The sequence below is a fragment of the Lobosporangium transversale genome (assembly GCF_002105155.1).
Source record: "Lobosporangium transversale strain NRRL 3116 chromosome Unknown BCR41scaffold_57, whole genome shotgun sequence".
Lineage (NCBI taxonomy): Eukaryota > Fungi > Mortierellomycota > Mortierellomycetes > Mortierellales > Mortierellaceae > Lobosporangium > Lobosporangium transversale.
The window spans coordinates 111,250-126,106 of NW_019029035.1; the positions used below are offsets into that span (position 1 = coordinate 111,250).

The 14,857-nt window shown below is 40.3% G+C and overlaps 5 protein-coding genes across 5 annotated transcripts; 4 read left to right on the top strand and 1 right to left on the bottom strand.

Moving 5' to 3' along the window:
• The first annotated feature begins 78 nt into the window (after positions 1 to 78).
• BCR41DRAFT_328329 (S-adenosyl-L-methionine-dependent methyltransferase) lies at positions 79 to 2,057 on the top strand. Its single transcript, XM_022021694.1, has 7 exons — positions 79 to 465; positions 597 to 747; positions 832 to 1,027; positions 1,182 to 1,397; positions 1,489 to 1,541; positions 1,666 to 1,721; positions 1,830 to 2,057. Exons 1-7 carry the CDS (start codon positions 190 to 192, stop codon positions 1,944 to 1,946), a joined length of 1,065 nt encoding a protein of 354 aa, XP_021876529.1. The 5' UTR covers positions 79 to 189; the 3' UTR covers positions 1,947 to 2,057.
• Positions 2,058 to 2,237: 180 nt separating this feature from the next.
• BCR41DRAFT_362779 (40S ribosomal protein S20) lies at positions 2,238 to 2,643 on the bottom strand. The gene has a single exon (XM_022025779.1). The coding sequence runs from the start codon at positions 2,611 to 2,613 to the stop codon at positions 2,248 to 2,250; it is 366 nt and encodes a 121-aa protein (XP_021876530.1). The 5' UTR covers positions 2,614 to 2,643; the 3' UTR covers positions 2,238 to 2,247.
• Positions 2,644 to 3,082: 439 nt separating this feature from the next.
• BCR41DRAFT_342060 (polysaccharide deacetylase) lies at positions 3,083 to 4,055 on the top strand. The gene is made up of 2 exons (XM_022022272.1): positions 3,083 to 3,572; positions 3,673 to 4,055. The coding sequence occupies exons 1-2, from the start codon at positions 3,161 to 3,163 to the stop codon at positions 4,035 to 4,037; spliced, it is 777 nt and encodes a 258-aa protein (XP_021876531.1). The 5' UTR covers positions 3,083 to 3,160; the 3' UTR covers positions 4,038 to 4,055.
• Positions 4,056 to 4,964: 909 nt separating this feature from the next.
• BCR41DRAFT_362782 (small GTPase superfamily) lies at positions 4,965 to 6,604 on the top strand. Its single transcript, XM_022025780.1, has 4 exons — positions 4,965 to 4,988; positions 5,135 to 5,543; positions 5,949 to 6,074; positions 6,356 to 6,604. The coding sequence occupies exons 2-4, from the start codon at positions 5,322 to 5,324 to the stop codon at positions 6,590 to 6,592; spliced, it is 585 nt and encodes a 194-aa protein (XP_021876532.1). The 5' UTR covers positions 4,965 to 4,988; positions 5,135 to 5,321; the 3' UTR covers positions 6,593 to 6,604.
• Positions 6,605 to 12,014: 5,410 nt separating this feature from the next.
• Positions 12,015 to 14,791, top strand: BCR41DRAFT_197840 (hypothetical protein). Its single transcript, XM_022019859.1, has one exon. It carries the CDS (start codon positions 12,120 to 12,122, stop codon positions 14,685 to 14,687), a length of 2,568 nt encoding a protein of 855 aa, XP_021876533.1. The 5' UTR covers positions 12,015 to 12,119; the 3' UTR covers positions 14,688 to 14,791.
• The last annotated feature ends 66 nt before the right edge of the window (positions 14,792 to 14,857 follow it).

Here is a 14,857-nt window from a genome sequence, read left to right on the forward strand (position 1 = left end):
GCCACATGCTCACAAACCAAAACCTTGTGAAAGCATGTTTAACATTAATGGAGTGAACGGGCAAAGCTAGCTTGCTCAGGGTATTACCTTTTTTGACACCAAAAAATAGAATTTCAGATCAACACTGGAGAGTGATCTTTAGAGAAGAGTCTATGTGTGTGAATGTTCTCTTATAAAGACAAATAATCAATGCACATGTTCAAAGTAGGCTCGGCAGGAGTGCCATTCACCCGATCATTCCTCACTCGCATCACAGCCAAAAACAACAGTCTTGTCCGACCTCGATTCTATTCTACAGCACCGCCACCACCCGTAGGAAGCAAAACCGTTCCGAGTACTTTCCAAGTCTTTGACCGTGAGGCAAAGAAGGTTCAGAAAAACCGCGCTGCTTCCAACGTAAAGCTGAGCCGACAAGTTGACTATGTCAAAGACGAAGTTGCATTCCGTGTAGTTGATCGACTTTTGGTATGTATTTATGAGGAAATATACATATACTCCTAGCTATTATTTTTTTCTTTCTTTCTTTCTTCTTCAGCCTCAAAAGAACTCTTCTTTCCTTTCTCATGAATGGTTAAATGTTGTCAATACTGAATTAGGATATTAAACGGGAATTTAATGAAGTCGTAGAGCTAGGATCAGGAAGTGGACATATCGCCAAACATGTTGATACGGACATGATGAAGAAATTGATTATGTGTGACATGTCTGAGGTGATGCTCAGCCGTGATGAGGAAGTCGAGTATGAAGGTATTGTCTTTTATTTATATATTTTTTTCTGAAAGAAATATGGAAGATCTCCCATCTCATGATATTGACATAATCCCTTAATAGTCCCAGTAGAAAGGCGTGTTGTGGATGAGGAGAATTTACCATTTCCAGAGAACAGTCTGGAGTGTGTCATTAGCAGCTTATCAATGCATTGGATCAACGATCTACCTGGTGCCATGATTCAAATTCAACGTAGCTTAAAGCCTGATGGAGTATTTATTGCAGGACTCTTTGGTGGCGATACCCTCTTTGAGTTGAGGTAAAATATTGATTCGACATCAAATACTTTTTTTTTTTTTTTTTTTTTTTTTTCCTCGCTTAATGGACTCATTGCTTTCAGTGATCCAGGATATTCAAATTCAAAACTTTTTACGATACTATCTCATGTGTGATGTCACTCTGTCGTGTGATAGAACGTCATTACAGCTGGCAGAATTGGATCGAGAAGGAGGTATTTCACCTAGGATCTCGCCCATGGCCGACAGTCGTGATTTAGGCTCTCTACTCTCCCGAGCTGGATTTACACTAACAACGGTTGATGTCGATGAAGTGACCGTCAACTATCCAAGTGCCATTGAGTTGATGGAGGATCTTAGGGCCATGGGTGAGAGCAATGCTGTCATTAACAGGTAACATAACATTCACTGGCTGGCTTCATTTTTTCCGAGATTGTTTCAGGTCATTAAAATGCGGGGTCGCCTGATTCGTTTGTTCCTGTAGGAGAGGCTTACTCAAGAGAGATACGATGTTGGCAGCTGCAGCCATTTACAAAGGTAAAACCAAGACGATATTGTTGTGCTGAACAGATCCGTAAATATTTTGGCCTTAATAGGGCTTTTCCCTTACTCATCTCATTTATATGACCAATCTTTTATGGTCACTTTTCTTCCATTCTAGAAATGTATGGCAACCCTGACGGAACTATTCCTGCCACCTTTCAGATTCTGTATATGGTATGTTGTTGATTTCCTCTTTTCTGTCTATCTTGTTTGTAAATGTCAAAGCCCCTGTGAACTTGTCTAGCCTAAACTTAAATCCAACTTCATAAATCTTTCGTGCAGATTGGATGGAAGCCTTCACCAACTCAGAACAAGCCTTTGGAACGTGGTTCAGCAAAACACTCTCTAAAAGAACGCTTGGAAGGCAATGACCTTACTACGACAACAAAATCTCAATAAATGATGCAGACATTACAGAGATTTGAATGGTGTGTAGCGAGAGCTGTGAATTTTTCAATGAAAATGAACATTTTTGATTCCTGAATGTGAAAAAAAGACAATAATTTGGAGCAATAAAAAAAAAAAAAAAAAAAAAAATCTTTCCAATGTCATCTTTTATTGTTTGCCATTAAATCATGTCCCGATGAAAGAGTTCATGCCTCAATGTCCCCAATGAGAATCCATTGTCAAAATCCTGGTCCCACTGATGCCAATACGAAGGATTTTTCATTGTTGATTTTTTTTTTTTTTTTTTTTGTATTTAGAGGGCAAGGGTAACCTCGCACTCGACACCAGACTCGAGGTTGATGGAGGTGAGCTGCTTGACGATCTCAGCAGGGGAGTGCAAGTCAATCAAACGCTTGTGGATCTTCATCTCATAACGGTCCCAGGTCTTGGAACCCTCACCGCAAGGAGACTTGCGAGTGGTGATGCGAAGAACCTTGGTGGGGAGGCGAACAGGGCCCTTGACACGGAGGTTCTTGTCCTTGGCACGCTGGATGAGGTCAGAGCAGACCTTCTCGAGGTTCTTGACGTTACGGGAGGTCAAGGTGATGCGAATGCGGTGGACAGGGGAATCAACCTGCTCCTCAACACCAGGCTTGGAAGACTTGTTAATGGCAGACATTGTCGACTGAGTAAATCTTTTTTACGATTAACAGAGTGAACGTTAAAGGATGAAGAAAAGAGAAAGAAGCCAACTTGGCCCCAAGCAAACACACTCTCTTATTCTTCATCCGAAAAATTTTAAGGAAAAACATTGAGCACGTGCTCAAATTCTACGTCAACTTTTTTTTTATTTTTATTTTTTGGTGGCGTTTCGCCTTTTTATCTGAAACACAATATGCTATTGTCTTTGATATTGCAAGGTATCGCTTTTCTTACTCATTGATTCCAAAAATAATCGTCAATATGTTTAACAGAGTTGAATGCCAATCAGAGTGATTGGATACCCTAGGTACTACTGGGTTCAAAAGAGAAATGGTGTTCAAAGACCATGATGCAATATGGGTACTTTTACTATTCATTCTGCCGGGCAAAGCTACAAGTATAAATAAGCAAGGTCGCAGCTGTTGTCTATTAACCCAACTTCTAATATTTCCTCAAACATTGCCCAGCCCCCCCCTCAGCACTATCATCCTACCTACTTAAAGGAAAAAAAATTAACTACACCCATGTTACTCACCGTTTCCAAGATTGTAGCAGCAACGATTGCAGTCTCGATTGCAGTGCAAGCATCCGTGGTTCCTCGTAAAGAAGCCGATGTAGCTAATGTAACGGGCGCAAGCATTAGGAAAAACAACTGGGAGGGAGGACCGATCCGTCGATGCATCGACCCCGATATGCTGGCATTGACGTTTGATGACGGTCCTTTTCTGTACACATCAGAGCTGCTTGATTATTTGGATGATCAAGGGGTGAAGGTGACCCTTTTCATGAATGGGGACAGTGCATCCTACATCGAAGATCACGAGGACATTGTGAGACGTGCTTACAGGTCTGGTCATCAAATCGGATCTCATACTTGGTCGCATGCGGATTTAACAACGTTGTCGGAGGCAGATATCGACTATCAGATGGTTAGACGTAAGTAGTTGGGGTTGTAGTAGACAATGCTAATGATTTGACTTGATTTAGCTTGATATCTAAAACCAAGACGGCTTTTTTTTTTTTTTTTTTTGTCAAGTTGACGAATCATTCAAGAAAATAATCGGTGTTCGACCAGTACATATGCGACCACCTTATGGAAACGTCAATGAGCGATCTATGAACTATCTCAACAGGCATGGCTACAAAGTGATCAACTGGTCGATTGATTCGAACGATTGGCGGTATAGAGATAATGTCCACGCATCGCTGAACGAGTACTATGTGGCTCTGGCGAGATCTGATGCAGGGGGACTGGGTCATATTGTAATTCACCATGATACGATCCCTTCAACTGTTCGGAAGTTAGTTCCATTGGTTATCGATTTTGCCAGGGAGAAGGGGTTCCGCCTCGTAACTGTGGGCGAGTGTTTAGGCGAATCTCAGAGCAAGTGGTATCGCTAGTAAGAGACAACAAACGGTCAGAAAAAAAAAAAAAAAAAGAATTGTGTTAATTGTGTAGAAGTTATATATACATTTACAGTAAATATAGAAAGCATTTTTTTTTTTTTTTATAACATGGAACGCGTTTTTAAATTTGTTGTTGGAGCCAACACATTTATGTATATCTGTATATTCCATTCAAAAAAATTAAAAAAAAAAAAAAAAAAAAAAAAAACGTAGCCATGTATAAACATAGTTCATGGCATTTCAACTGGCCATTCCGATACAGGTTGACATTTAAAACGAAGGGGAAAAATAAACCGCTAGAGTCTAAAACAACTTTCACTCATGTCTTATTGGTTATATCCATGTTTTCCTTGATGTTTAATCTGCATGTGTATGCAGGATTTTATTTTATTTTTTTTTTTTATTAGCATTAGGTTGTTGTCAAACTTGAAGCTCTTAGTCTTAAAGAAAAGAAGAAAAAAGGTAAAAAACACTCCTGCATTCCTTCTAATCTTTTTTAGGGTGTTGTTCGGTGTATCGGTGCATTGAAAGGATTTCTTTCCAAGGGTATCAAGAGTACATGATGAAAAACTGAGTAGATTAGATGAATTATTTGAACTATTTGCATTCAAAAGACTCGTTCCATCATATGCATAACATTTACATTTGCAAAACTACATCAACTCCGTGACAAAAAGGCTATTTCCTGACCCTTAAACGATCGGGAGTAACTTTCCTGCTGGTACCTTTTTTTTTTAGATGTAATACAGAGAGACTTCCTTTAAAAAAAAAAACCATTTGACATTCACATTCACATCATTCAATATACACTCTTTCTTTTGCTTACTCTCATTTGTTAAGAAGGTACAACATTGACAGCCATAAGCGTTCGTTGAACGGTGTCTTTTTTTTTTTTTTTTTTTTTTTAACTCTCCTTATTCAGGCTTTGGAACAAGAGCATGCAATGTAACGACAACAGCCATCGAAGCATCAATTCATCCTAACTGAAGAGCCATCTCATTCCTTCTCTACTTAATTCTACTTCTGACCCCATCTCTTTTTCATCCTGACTTATTCTCTCTATTATCTTTGTCGTACTCTTTACGCTCCAGCTATCAACAAGGTGTCAGCAATTTATCTTCAATATTAAAGATAATAGAGTCATCAGGGCAACTACCACATCGCTTTTTCTCTCTCTCTCTCTCTCTCTCTCTCCTCTCTCTTTTTCTTCCTTGGCACTTAATTAACAACAGTAACAACAACAGTTCACCCATCCACTATACACACAATAAAAACAACATGGGAAAGAAAGCGAAACAGGAAATGCCTTTGCACAAGGTCATCATGGTTGGTTCTGGAGGAGTGGGCAAATCAGCCTTGACACTCCAATACATGTATGGTGACTTTGTGGAAGAATACGATCCCACAAAGGCCGATTCCTACCGCAAGAAGGTCATGCTTGATGGTCATGATTGCCAAATCGACATTCTGGACACGGCTGGACAGGAAGAGTATGCCGCGGTAAGTTATATATTTATACATATATTTATTTATATCACTTAAAGAATATGTTGTTTTCTTTCTTTGCTTTGCAGTGTCCACCCTTTTTTTCTTTTTTCCTGCTTGCTTCGCCTTTTCTTAGTGCGGGTGCATTAAAGTCGAATTTGCTTGTATTTGTCTGATTGCTTACAGAGCAACAGGCTTTTTTTTAAAAAAAAAAAACCTCCCACAAAAGCCCTTGTCGACCCAAGGACGGTATACCTTTGTGTCGTGACTGTTCTGGGTTATCAGAATTGACTTCCCCTTTTCCTTCAACTGACCATCATCGACTGACCTACCAAAACCGTCAATGACGTTCTCTTTTCCCCTCTTCCTCTTTTGCATTGTTGTATCGTTGGGCCAACTTTTCTCTTGAAATCTTAATAGATTCGTGACAATTATTATCGATCAGGGGAAGGGTTCATTTGTGTGTTTTCACTCTGTGAATACGAATCCTTTATGCATACTCAAGAATTCAAGGATCAGATCTCACGCGTCTTAGATGATGACAAGGTAAAAAAAATAACAAGAAAAAAAAAATCCTGGATTGATTTTTTGCATTTCAGACTAAAAAAGGCATGCGACCAGACAGACACACTGGAATATATTTTTACTTCAAGTCTGTCGTCTTAATCTGGAACAAGAACGAGAAGGACATGCACAAAGTTGTTTATGCTTTTCAATGTTCATAGCTTGCTCTTTTTTCATGCATCCTGGGATGGATCCTATATTAAAAAGGAAACGAATGATCATTTTTATTAATTGTTGCTTTCCTATTTCTCTTTGATGGCTAGGTTCCTTTCATCCTTGTAGGCAACAAGGCAGACTTGTCACAACTTCGTAAAGTAAACTATGAAGATGCTGTAACAAAAGCCGCCGAATGGAGTTGCCCCTATTATGAGACATCAGCCAAGACTAGACAGAATGTGGATGAGGTGTATACAGTACTGATGCGTAAGATTCAACAACGCAAGGAGAATGCCAAGGATCGTGAGAGGAAGGGGAAGAAGGGCAAGTGCTTGATTCTGTGAAAGTAGAGAAAAAAAAAAAAAAAAAAAAAAGAAACTCTTTGGAATCCTTGGAATCACCAAATGTGCCATTATTATTTCTTAACAAAGAGCGTATAGTATCAACAGACAGGAACTTTATGATCCAACTTTTTTGATCACAAATGATATCCGGCATGAATACTACAAGGACTGACAGGAAAAGGATAGACAAAAAAAAAAAAGCTTTTTTTATTTTGGAGAACGCCTCAATATCTTCAAGAACAAATAAACAAAAAGAAAAAGCGAGAGAGAAAGAAAGAATTTATACCAAAAAAAAAAAAAAAAAAAAAAAAAAGCAGCATAAATGATCGGTAATAGACATGGACACTAGGCAAATGATCTGTTGACAAAGATAGAGATCATGGGAATTAAATCATATGGATCGTGTTCGGATACTTGAAAAAGGACTAGGTAATGGCTGATTCAATAAAAAAAAAAAAAAAAAAAAAAAAGTAGAAAATGGTGTTTGGTAGATTTGGCAACTCCTTTTTTTTTCTTTGAAGAAAACGGCTCTGTAAATGAGCTTACAACGTCAATATGCACAAAAAAGTAAATGAGCAGAGCATATCTCCAAACATGGCAGACAATCTACTCCATACCCAAGGTGTATATCTTGGTTATAGGTTTTTTTATTTGGGATCGGAACAAAATAATCACCATAATTAACATGAAAAGATCGAAGTGCACGCCTGTCAATCTCTCTCTAATTTGACATTTTGAATGTACAAAATTTTGAAATGGCTATGAAGAGAAGGACCATCTTCAATTCTTTTTCTAACGTTTTTCCTTTGGATGTAATGCCCAAAAACCCCAGTAGTTACCCATATTGGCCTCATTAAGAAAAGTGTAAATTTCCATCTTAATTGATAGTCTTTATGTATGCCGTACATGAGCTGTTTGTCAGGGGTTCAAAATAAAAAATAAAAAAAATAACCATTTTGACCAAACTTTCTTTCAGGTGACTGAACATGCAGGCTAACTGTGACAGGATTTCACGGAGGTCGCGTCTGTGCTGTAAAAAAAAAAAAAAAAAAAAAAAAAAAGGAAGGCGAACAGGAAAACAATGGCCTTCTTCACTTTGATCTGAGCTGTTTGGAATGAGTTTTTTTTATTTCCTTCCTTACTCTCCGCTGTATACTGTGCAGGATGAGCTTTGTCAGGTTTCGATATATCCATATTTTGTGCCCACTAGCCTACCACCAAGTATTGGTGGGGTCTTTGAGCCGAGAGATTGAAAAAACTGGAAAGCCGTGATAAAATACAGCTGTAAAAAGTTTGGCTGTGCGCTACGCAGTAGGGTTTCCTTGCTCGTGCCAAGCAAAGCCCCAGCCAATGATTTCTACTGCATAAATGAGAGTCTATTAGAGAAATATAACGGAGGACGTGAATTGCCCTAGTGATCATCTTTTTCATATTGATCGATTTTTTTTTTTTTTTATTACAACGTTACTGCTTTGAGTCCATCATTTGTTCGTTTCCTCTTCTCCTCGACACCTACATCTCGCATTCAATACAGAACGCCCGGTCCATCCGGTCGCGTAGATTCATTATAGATTAGATGTATTGGAGTAATCTAAAAAAAAAAAAAAAAAAAAAAAAAAAAAAATACCAGAAAGACAGCCGTCCTCGTTTTATAGAATAAAGCCTCAAGTAATTCAGAGGCGAGAGGTATCCATATGCTGCAGCTCCCCTTCTCTCATATCCTTGCATGCAGATTAAACATCAGTTTGAAAAAAAAAAAAAAAAAAAAAAAAAAAAAAGCGTTGGACCAATGGCTATGCGCATTTCAAATTGGCGCAGCATTTTCTGGTTCTACACACATGATTGTTTTATACCCCGTCTTCTTCTATCCTTCCACCTCCTTTTTTTCCCTTTCCCCTCTTCCATCTCAAGCTTTCCCATTTTTTATTGTTTCATCCACCCGAGAAACCGGTTTGCATCAATATGGGGGCTCCATGATGAGCCTAATTCATTTTTCGTGATTTCTTTTTATTTTTTGGATAATTTTATCCGTTAACGTAAAAATGAGTAATGGAAGTCGTCTTTTTGCTCAAACAGCTAAGCCCATGCCTTTTTTGTTCTTAAAATGGTCAATTAAAAACAGAAAAAAAAGACAAGCGACAAGGAGGAGAACGACATACAGATCTGTTCATTCTGAATTGCAGGGGGGTTTTGGCTGTATCGGGATAGACTGTGTAAAAATGTCAGATTGAGTTTCACGCCAATCTTCTTTTCTGTTTTTGTGTACAGACCGATTTGATTGGATCATTTTTTTTTTTTTTTATGCTGAGCATAGCATAGCAACGACTTGATACCATGAGCTCGGGGCATTGTTGTCCCAAATTTTCTTTTTTTATTATTTTTTTGTAATGATATCAACAAGTTAGGACGGGGGGAGGATGAACGCTGCGATTACATGTAAAGGTGATACAAATAAAACTGTTGTGCCATGGAGAGAGTTTTTTGTTTTCGTGTTTTGTCAAAAGAGTAATCAACTACAGTTGGCCTCAATACCTTTTACATGTAGATCCTACTTTCACTAAATGGCGTTGTATTTACTTGCTGTTCCAAATCAACTATAACACCAAATGCCATAAGACCTCTAATCAAAGCCGAATTTTTTTTCCCCTGTCCTAATAGCACTTTATCCCACTGTCTCAAGACACGTTACTCCTTTCCCCTGTCAACTATTCCTTCTGTTACTTCAGCATTGAATTGGTTTTATTAAAGTAAGGCAAAAACAAAAATAGCGACACCAATTATCTCAAGACAACTGCTTAAAAAGATCTGCAAGGAGCTTCACTGGTGTAGTTGCGTATGCTCATTTTCATTGATATTGATATATATATATATACTCACCCATACATATTTGCCCTCCTGATCGGAGTGATAATGAGTGAAAGTATATCTTGCGATCTTTTTTTTTATTTTTTTATTTTGTTTTTTTTATTTGTATGTATTCAATAATAATCTAGACTGTATTGAGCATTTCATTGGTAGTCTACCCAATTTTCTTTTAAAGATATCATTAGCATTCGTATATACTTTTCTATTTTTTACATGCTATTGAATCCCAAAGGCGACGACGAGTAAGTTCAGCTGCACGGTGGAGACCCTACATTTGGAGTTGGTGCAGTGGTATTTACAATCAAGGTCCGACGCTTTGTCACAAACATAAAAAAAAAAACCATCAATGGTCCAACAAAAATCACACAGCACTATAGAACTACATTGGCAGAATCAGCAACGCCAGTCGGATTTGGTTGCTCCACTCAGCGACAACGGTATCAGCAAGGGCAAAGGCAACAAGGAAAGCAACGAAAGTGATGAAAGCGGAAACAGGAGCAAAAATACCGACGGTCGATCTTTCTCCACAGTTTCACTAACTCCGATAGTGATGGGCAATGCACCATCTAACTCTTCGTGGAGAGGGTCAACTACTGAACCTAATTCTGAAAATGACAAGGTTCAGCAAGAGAAGGAAAAGCAGCAGAAGCGACAGAAGCAATAGGGACAGCAGAGTGAAGCAATATTTTGGACAAATTAGTCTCGCTCATTAATGACGCTATCTGATATAGCTAATGATGATCTTGATCAACTAGCGGCGAGCACAAGTACCAAGGGGCGCTCCAAATTCAGACACGCTTGACCATAACCCATGTGGATGCTAACGTTCAAGCTGCTACTACAATCATCATTGCTACAGTTAACAAAGTTAAAGGCGCTGTTAACTACGCCAGGATGTGTATGGTGGTAAGAATAACATAACTCTTTTTAAATCAATAAAAGCATTTCTACTTTTAAATGTTTATGACAATAGCTCAAGTATGACCTGTGCCGTTTTGCTGCAGTCTTCTTGAGTCTGTCACTACATCATCAATTCAATTTAACTCTTCAGCGTGTCTCACTCAGAGGTTGTTCATTAACTGGCTGTTTTCTTTCTTCTTTCCCTTCCCCTCCTCCTTCCCCTTCTCCATATTTTTCTTCTTTCCTCAGGCCCTTCGTCCCTTTCGTCCTCTTCATTTCCTTCCAGTTCTCATATCCATTCCTTTCACCGCTTTTCTTATTTTATTGTCTATACCTATCCGCTCTCATTACTACTAAGGATACGAGGTGCACCTGCACCAATACGATTGGCACTCGACCTTTCGTCATCCAACAATACCATCGCCACTACTACCGCCACTGTCGCTATCATTGTCGTAGTACGTCTGAAGGACTGCAGATCAGGCCTGCAGGATCGCAACCTTATCCGAAACTGCCCATTGCCACCAACAACAACAATACCAATAACATCAAAAAACAATACCCAATAGTGCTCTCTTCGTCTCTATCCTCTTCACCTGCGCAGCCATCCATATACCTTGTCGTCCACGCCCTTCATGTAAGATAGAGACTTTTTTTTTTCTTTTTCTTTTGTCTTGTTTTGTTTTCGTTTTGTTTTGTCTGTCCATTGAAGCAGGAACGATTTAAAGCTTAGTCATCCCCTTCATCTTCACAACAGAAAGCCTAAGTTGCACGCCACAGCAGTAATCCGTTATAGCATTAGTAACGGTTACTGTATTTTTATCTATTTATTTATTTTTTGAGGGGGATCAATTTTTGTTTATTGCAGATTAAATGAAGCTCAAGTAATTCAGATCTCGAGCATAAACAATTCTGGTGACTGTGCTCGTGTTCTCTTGTTCACCATAATAGACTTTGAACAATGTCCTATTGTGTTACGTTCTTAATGAGCTTTGATGAGCTTCATTATTAATATCCATATGGGCGGTGCTCGTTGAGCTTTTCCTTTATTCTCCATAATTTCATAATTTCAATCATTTTCTTTGCATTATGTGTTGTGCTTCATGATCTGACATTTATCTCATCAATTTATTTTCCTATGCGCCATGTCGCTGTTTGGCGCTGCTCTCGTGCCTTTGCCTTCCCCTTCTCCCTTCCCCTTGATTTGTAGCCCATACTCCCTACAAAAGATCGCCCTAAACCAGCACCATCCACCCAACTAGTTCTCAGCCCTACCTGAGCCAACATCGACAACTAAAACAACAACGTCATCATCAACAGCAGCATTAACGGGAACCGATATCGTAACGACCACAGCAAAATTAGCACCCGAGACAGGATGACATCTCCCGTCTCGTCTTTCAGGAACACATAACAATAAACTTGTCTTCTTCTCGCTTGCCTTTCAACATCATCATTTCTCCAACAACCATTCTCGTACCCTAGAACAATCACAACAATCGCAACAGCCACATCGCGCGCCAGAGCAACAACACAATCAACACTCTCCATCTTCAACCTCCAATTCAAACACCTCCTTTGCGCGGAGTTGTCAATATCAACATCGTCATCGTCATCGTCATCTCTTTCAGCTATTTCTTTTTCACGGTCTCCACATTCTTTTACACAACGATCAGCTCTGTTACCAGCTACTGGAATTGCGACGGAAACGGGGGCGCCAACGTCAGCTCCTCCAACATCCTCGCCCGAAAAAGCCGGTTCTATGATGAATCGGTTAGTATCTTACCATACTGGTGCTACCAGCACAAGCAACAGTAACAGCAGTTCCGCACGCTCGCCTCCACAGCCCCTGTCTCATCTCCAGCGGCCTCAGCGACGCCTCATCCGTGATTCTGACGAGGAAAGCGACTCTGGAAGCAAGAGTAATCACCCTATTGACTCCACAATGGTTGACGGTGGTAATACACAGCATTTTTCCATGAAATTAGAAAAGCAGGATTTCAGCAGCAGTAGACCATTCCCTGACCGTCCATTGCAAGAACAGCAACGAGAAAGCATCGTTGATCAGTCACTTTCAACTCAACGACCACTTGTTACAATAGCAACGCTTGAGGCGACTGGCGCTCAATCTCTTGTCTCAACTAAGCCCATTGACCAGAAAGCGGAAACGGAGTTATCAAGCGCCTCATCATCGAGTGCAGCGACTGAGATAATCACATCTTCATCATCTCAGACAGGAGCATCATCAGCACCGCCTTTAACAGCGCTTTTTGCCCGTACAGCACATAAAAGTCTTCTCTCGATAGATGTCCAAATTCGCTTGCTAACCAGTGTTTTGAAACATGACCCATTCAACTGTCCGATTCGGCGAACGACTCAAGTCTGGCAACAAATTGCACGAGAACAAGGCATTTCAGCGCGAACGTGCGCTCGCCGGTATGAAAACATTATACAGGACAGTATCTCTGGAAAAGACAAATACCTTGTGGGAACTGAAGAACAGATCGCGACTAAGAAAACGTTGCTGGAGCAGCTCCTCAAGATGATGAACCAGCCCCAAGCCTTAGTACGGATGCAGAAAAGGAAGCGCTATCGATCGGAAGAAGAAGATCGAAAGTTACTGTTGGAAGTCATTCGATTGAACCCATTCGCGCAAAAGATCGGGCAGATAGCGAAAGCCTGGGAGGATGTCCGAGATGCATTGGGAATGAAGGTCCATGCTCGCCAGTGTGTCCGGAGAGTTAATAGGATGATTAAGCCGTATCAACTTCGGGAAAAAATGTACAATGGGAATATTCCGGAGAATATGAGAGAGATAAATGATGAATTGATAAAGCAGGTCATCCAGCTGATGTATACGGGCGGACATGGCGGCGCTCTTGAGTACGATGCAGAAGAGGAGCAGTCCAATGACGAGGATAGTGCGTCTGGCGAGTCTTATTCGGATGATCAAGACGATCGGCCATTTGAAGACTCTGAGGTCAATAAGAAAAGGAAACCATCGCAAAATGAGGATGAGCTTGAGGAAGATAGAAATGAGCCTATAGCTAGCCCACTAGCGCTACCAGATTTGTCATCTCGCCTTATTATGCCCATGAAGAAAACTATGGCAACAGCTGCCACGGCAGCGATGCAGTTGCCATTGGTATCAAGCTCCTTGGAACCAACCACGGCCTTGTCGTTGGAGTATACTCCCGATAATTGGCCCAGTCGAATACCCAGTTCAAGTAGTGCTATGGACCTGAAGGAGGGCCCTAAAGATACCACTACTATAGTAATAGGAGATCATAGGGCAGCTATTCGAGCGTCTGAGCCTGAAATTCGACCACAGCATAACTGGGGATCACATCCATACTCACAAACACCGATAGCATCTATGCCACAGAACAAGGAATCAAATGCGGATCATCACCGTCCTCTGAAGTATCACAGAATAGTCCCGAAAGAACACGTCAATGCGTTCACCAACGAGCAGCAAGATTATGGCTCACAACGGCAGCCTTCTCAGAAACAATCATTTGTAAAAAACCCATCTCCAAATGAATCACCTTGCCCTATCATGCTTACTCCAATGGTCACATCTGTTACCTCGTCCTCAGCCTTTACTCATATAGGGCAAAGAGAAGGGCATGAGTTTCTCGACCCTTCATCTCCGCTCTATCATACCATCATGAGAGAATTCTGTGAAGTGAAGGCCTGTCTCATACGATTGGGTGATCAGCGGCTGCGTGATAAGGAGGGCCGCAAAAAGATGTATACCTTGATTGAAACATTACAACACCAAGTTCAGGAACAGCAGCGTGAAATCAATGAACTTCAATCGCAGATCCAGAGCCAAGATGATCACCAGCGAAGACAAGCTTCCTACAGGCGCTCTTCTCCACAATACCAACCACAGCGCTATCAACACCATCATCACCATCACCACCGTCCGCAATCACAACAGGCACAGCAACAGCAAAAAGCGTTTCAATACGAACATTCACCGCCAATACGTTCCATTCAAGAAAGACCTTTGAGTGCAGACGGTACAGGCGTAATAAGGGAAATTGAACATGACTCACAGCTTCCCCTGCCGACCGCGCTTACACCGATGATGTCTGATCACCATAATAGCGGAAGTAACAATAGCGGCCTTGATATCAATAGTAATGGTAACAGCAATAGTAGCAGACCTATGCAAGACAGAGTCTCTATGATATCCGCATTGTCTTATGAACATCGATCATCATTACGCGGAAGCAGTACAACGGTGAGGGCTGTCACGACTACCTCGATAAAGGCCAGTGGTAGTACTGGAAAGAAGATGGATGAGGGATGCTCAACGTAATTCAGCACGACTGAAAGCGCTAGCAATAATAGTAATAATAAAATTATGACGGGACATGTGCTTTCTTCTTTTTATTTAGAGTCTACGGTAATAGCGATAATGGTCTTATACATGTAAAAAAGAAAAAAGAAAAAAGAAAAAAAAAAAAAAAAAAAAAAAAAAAGAAAGCT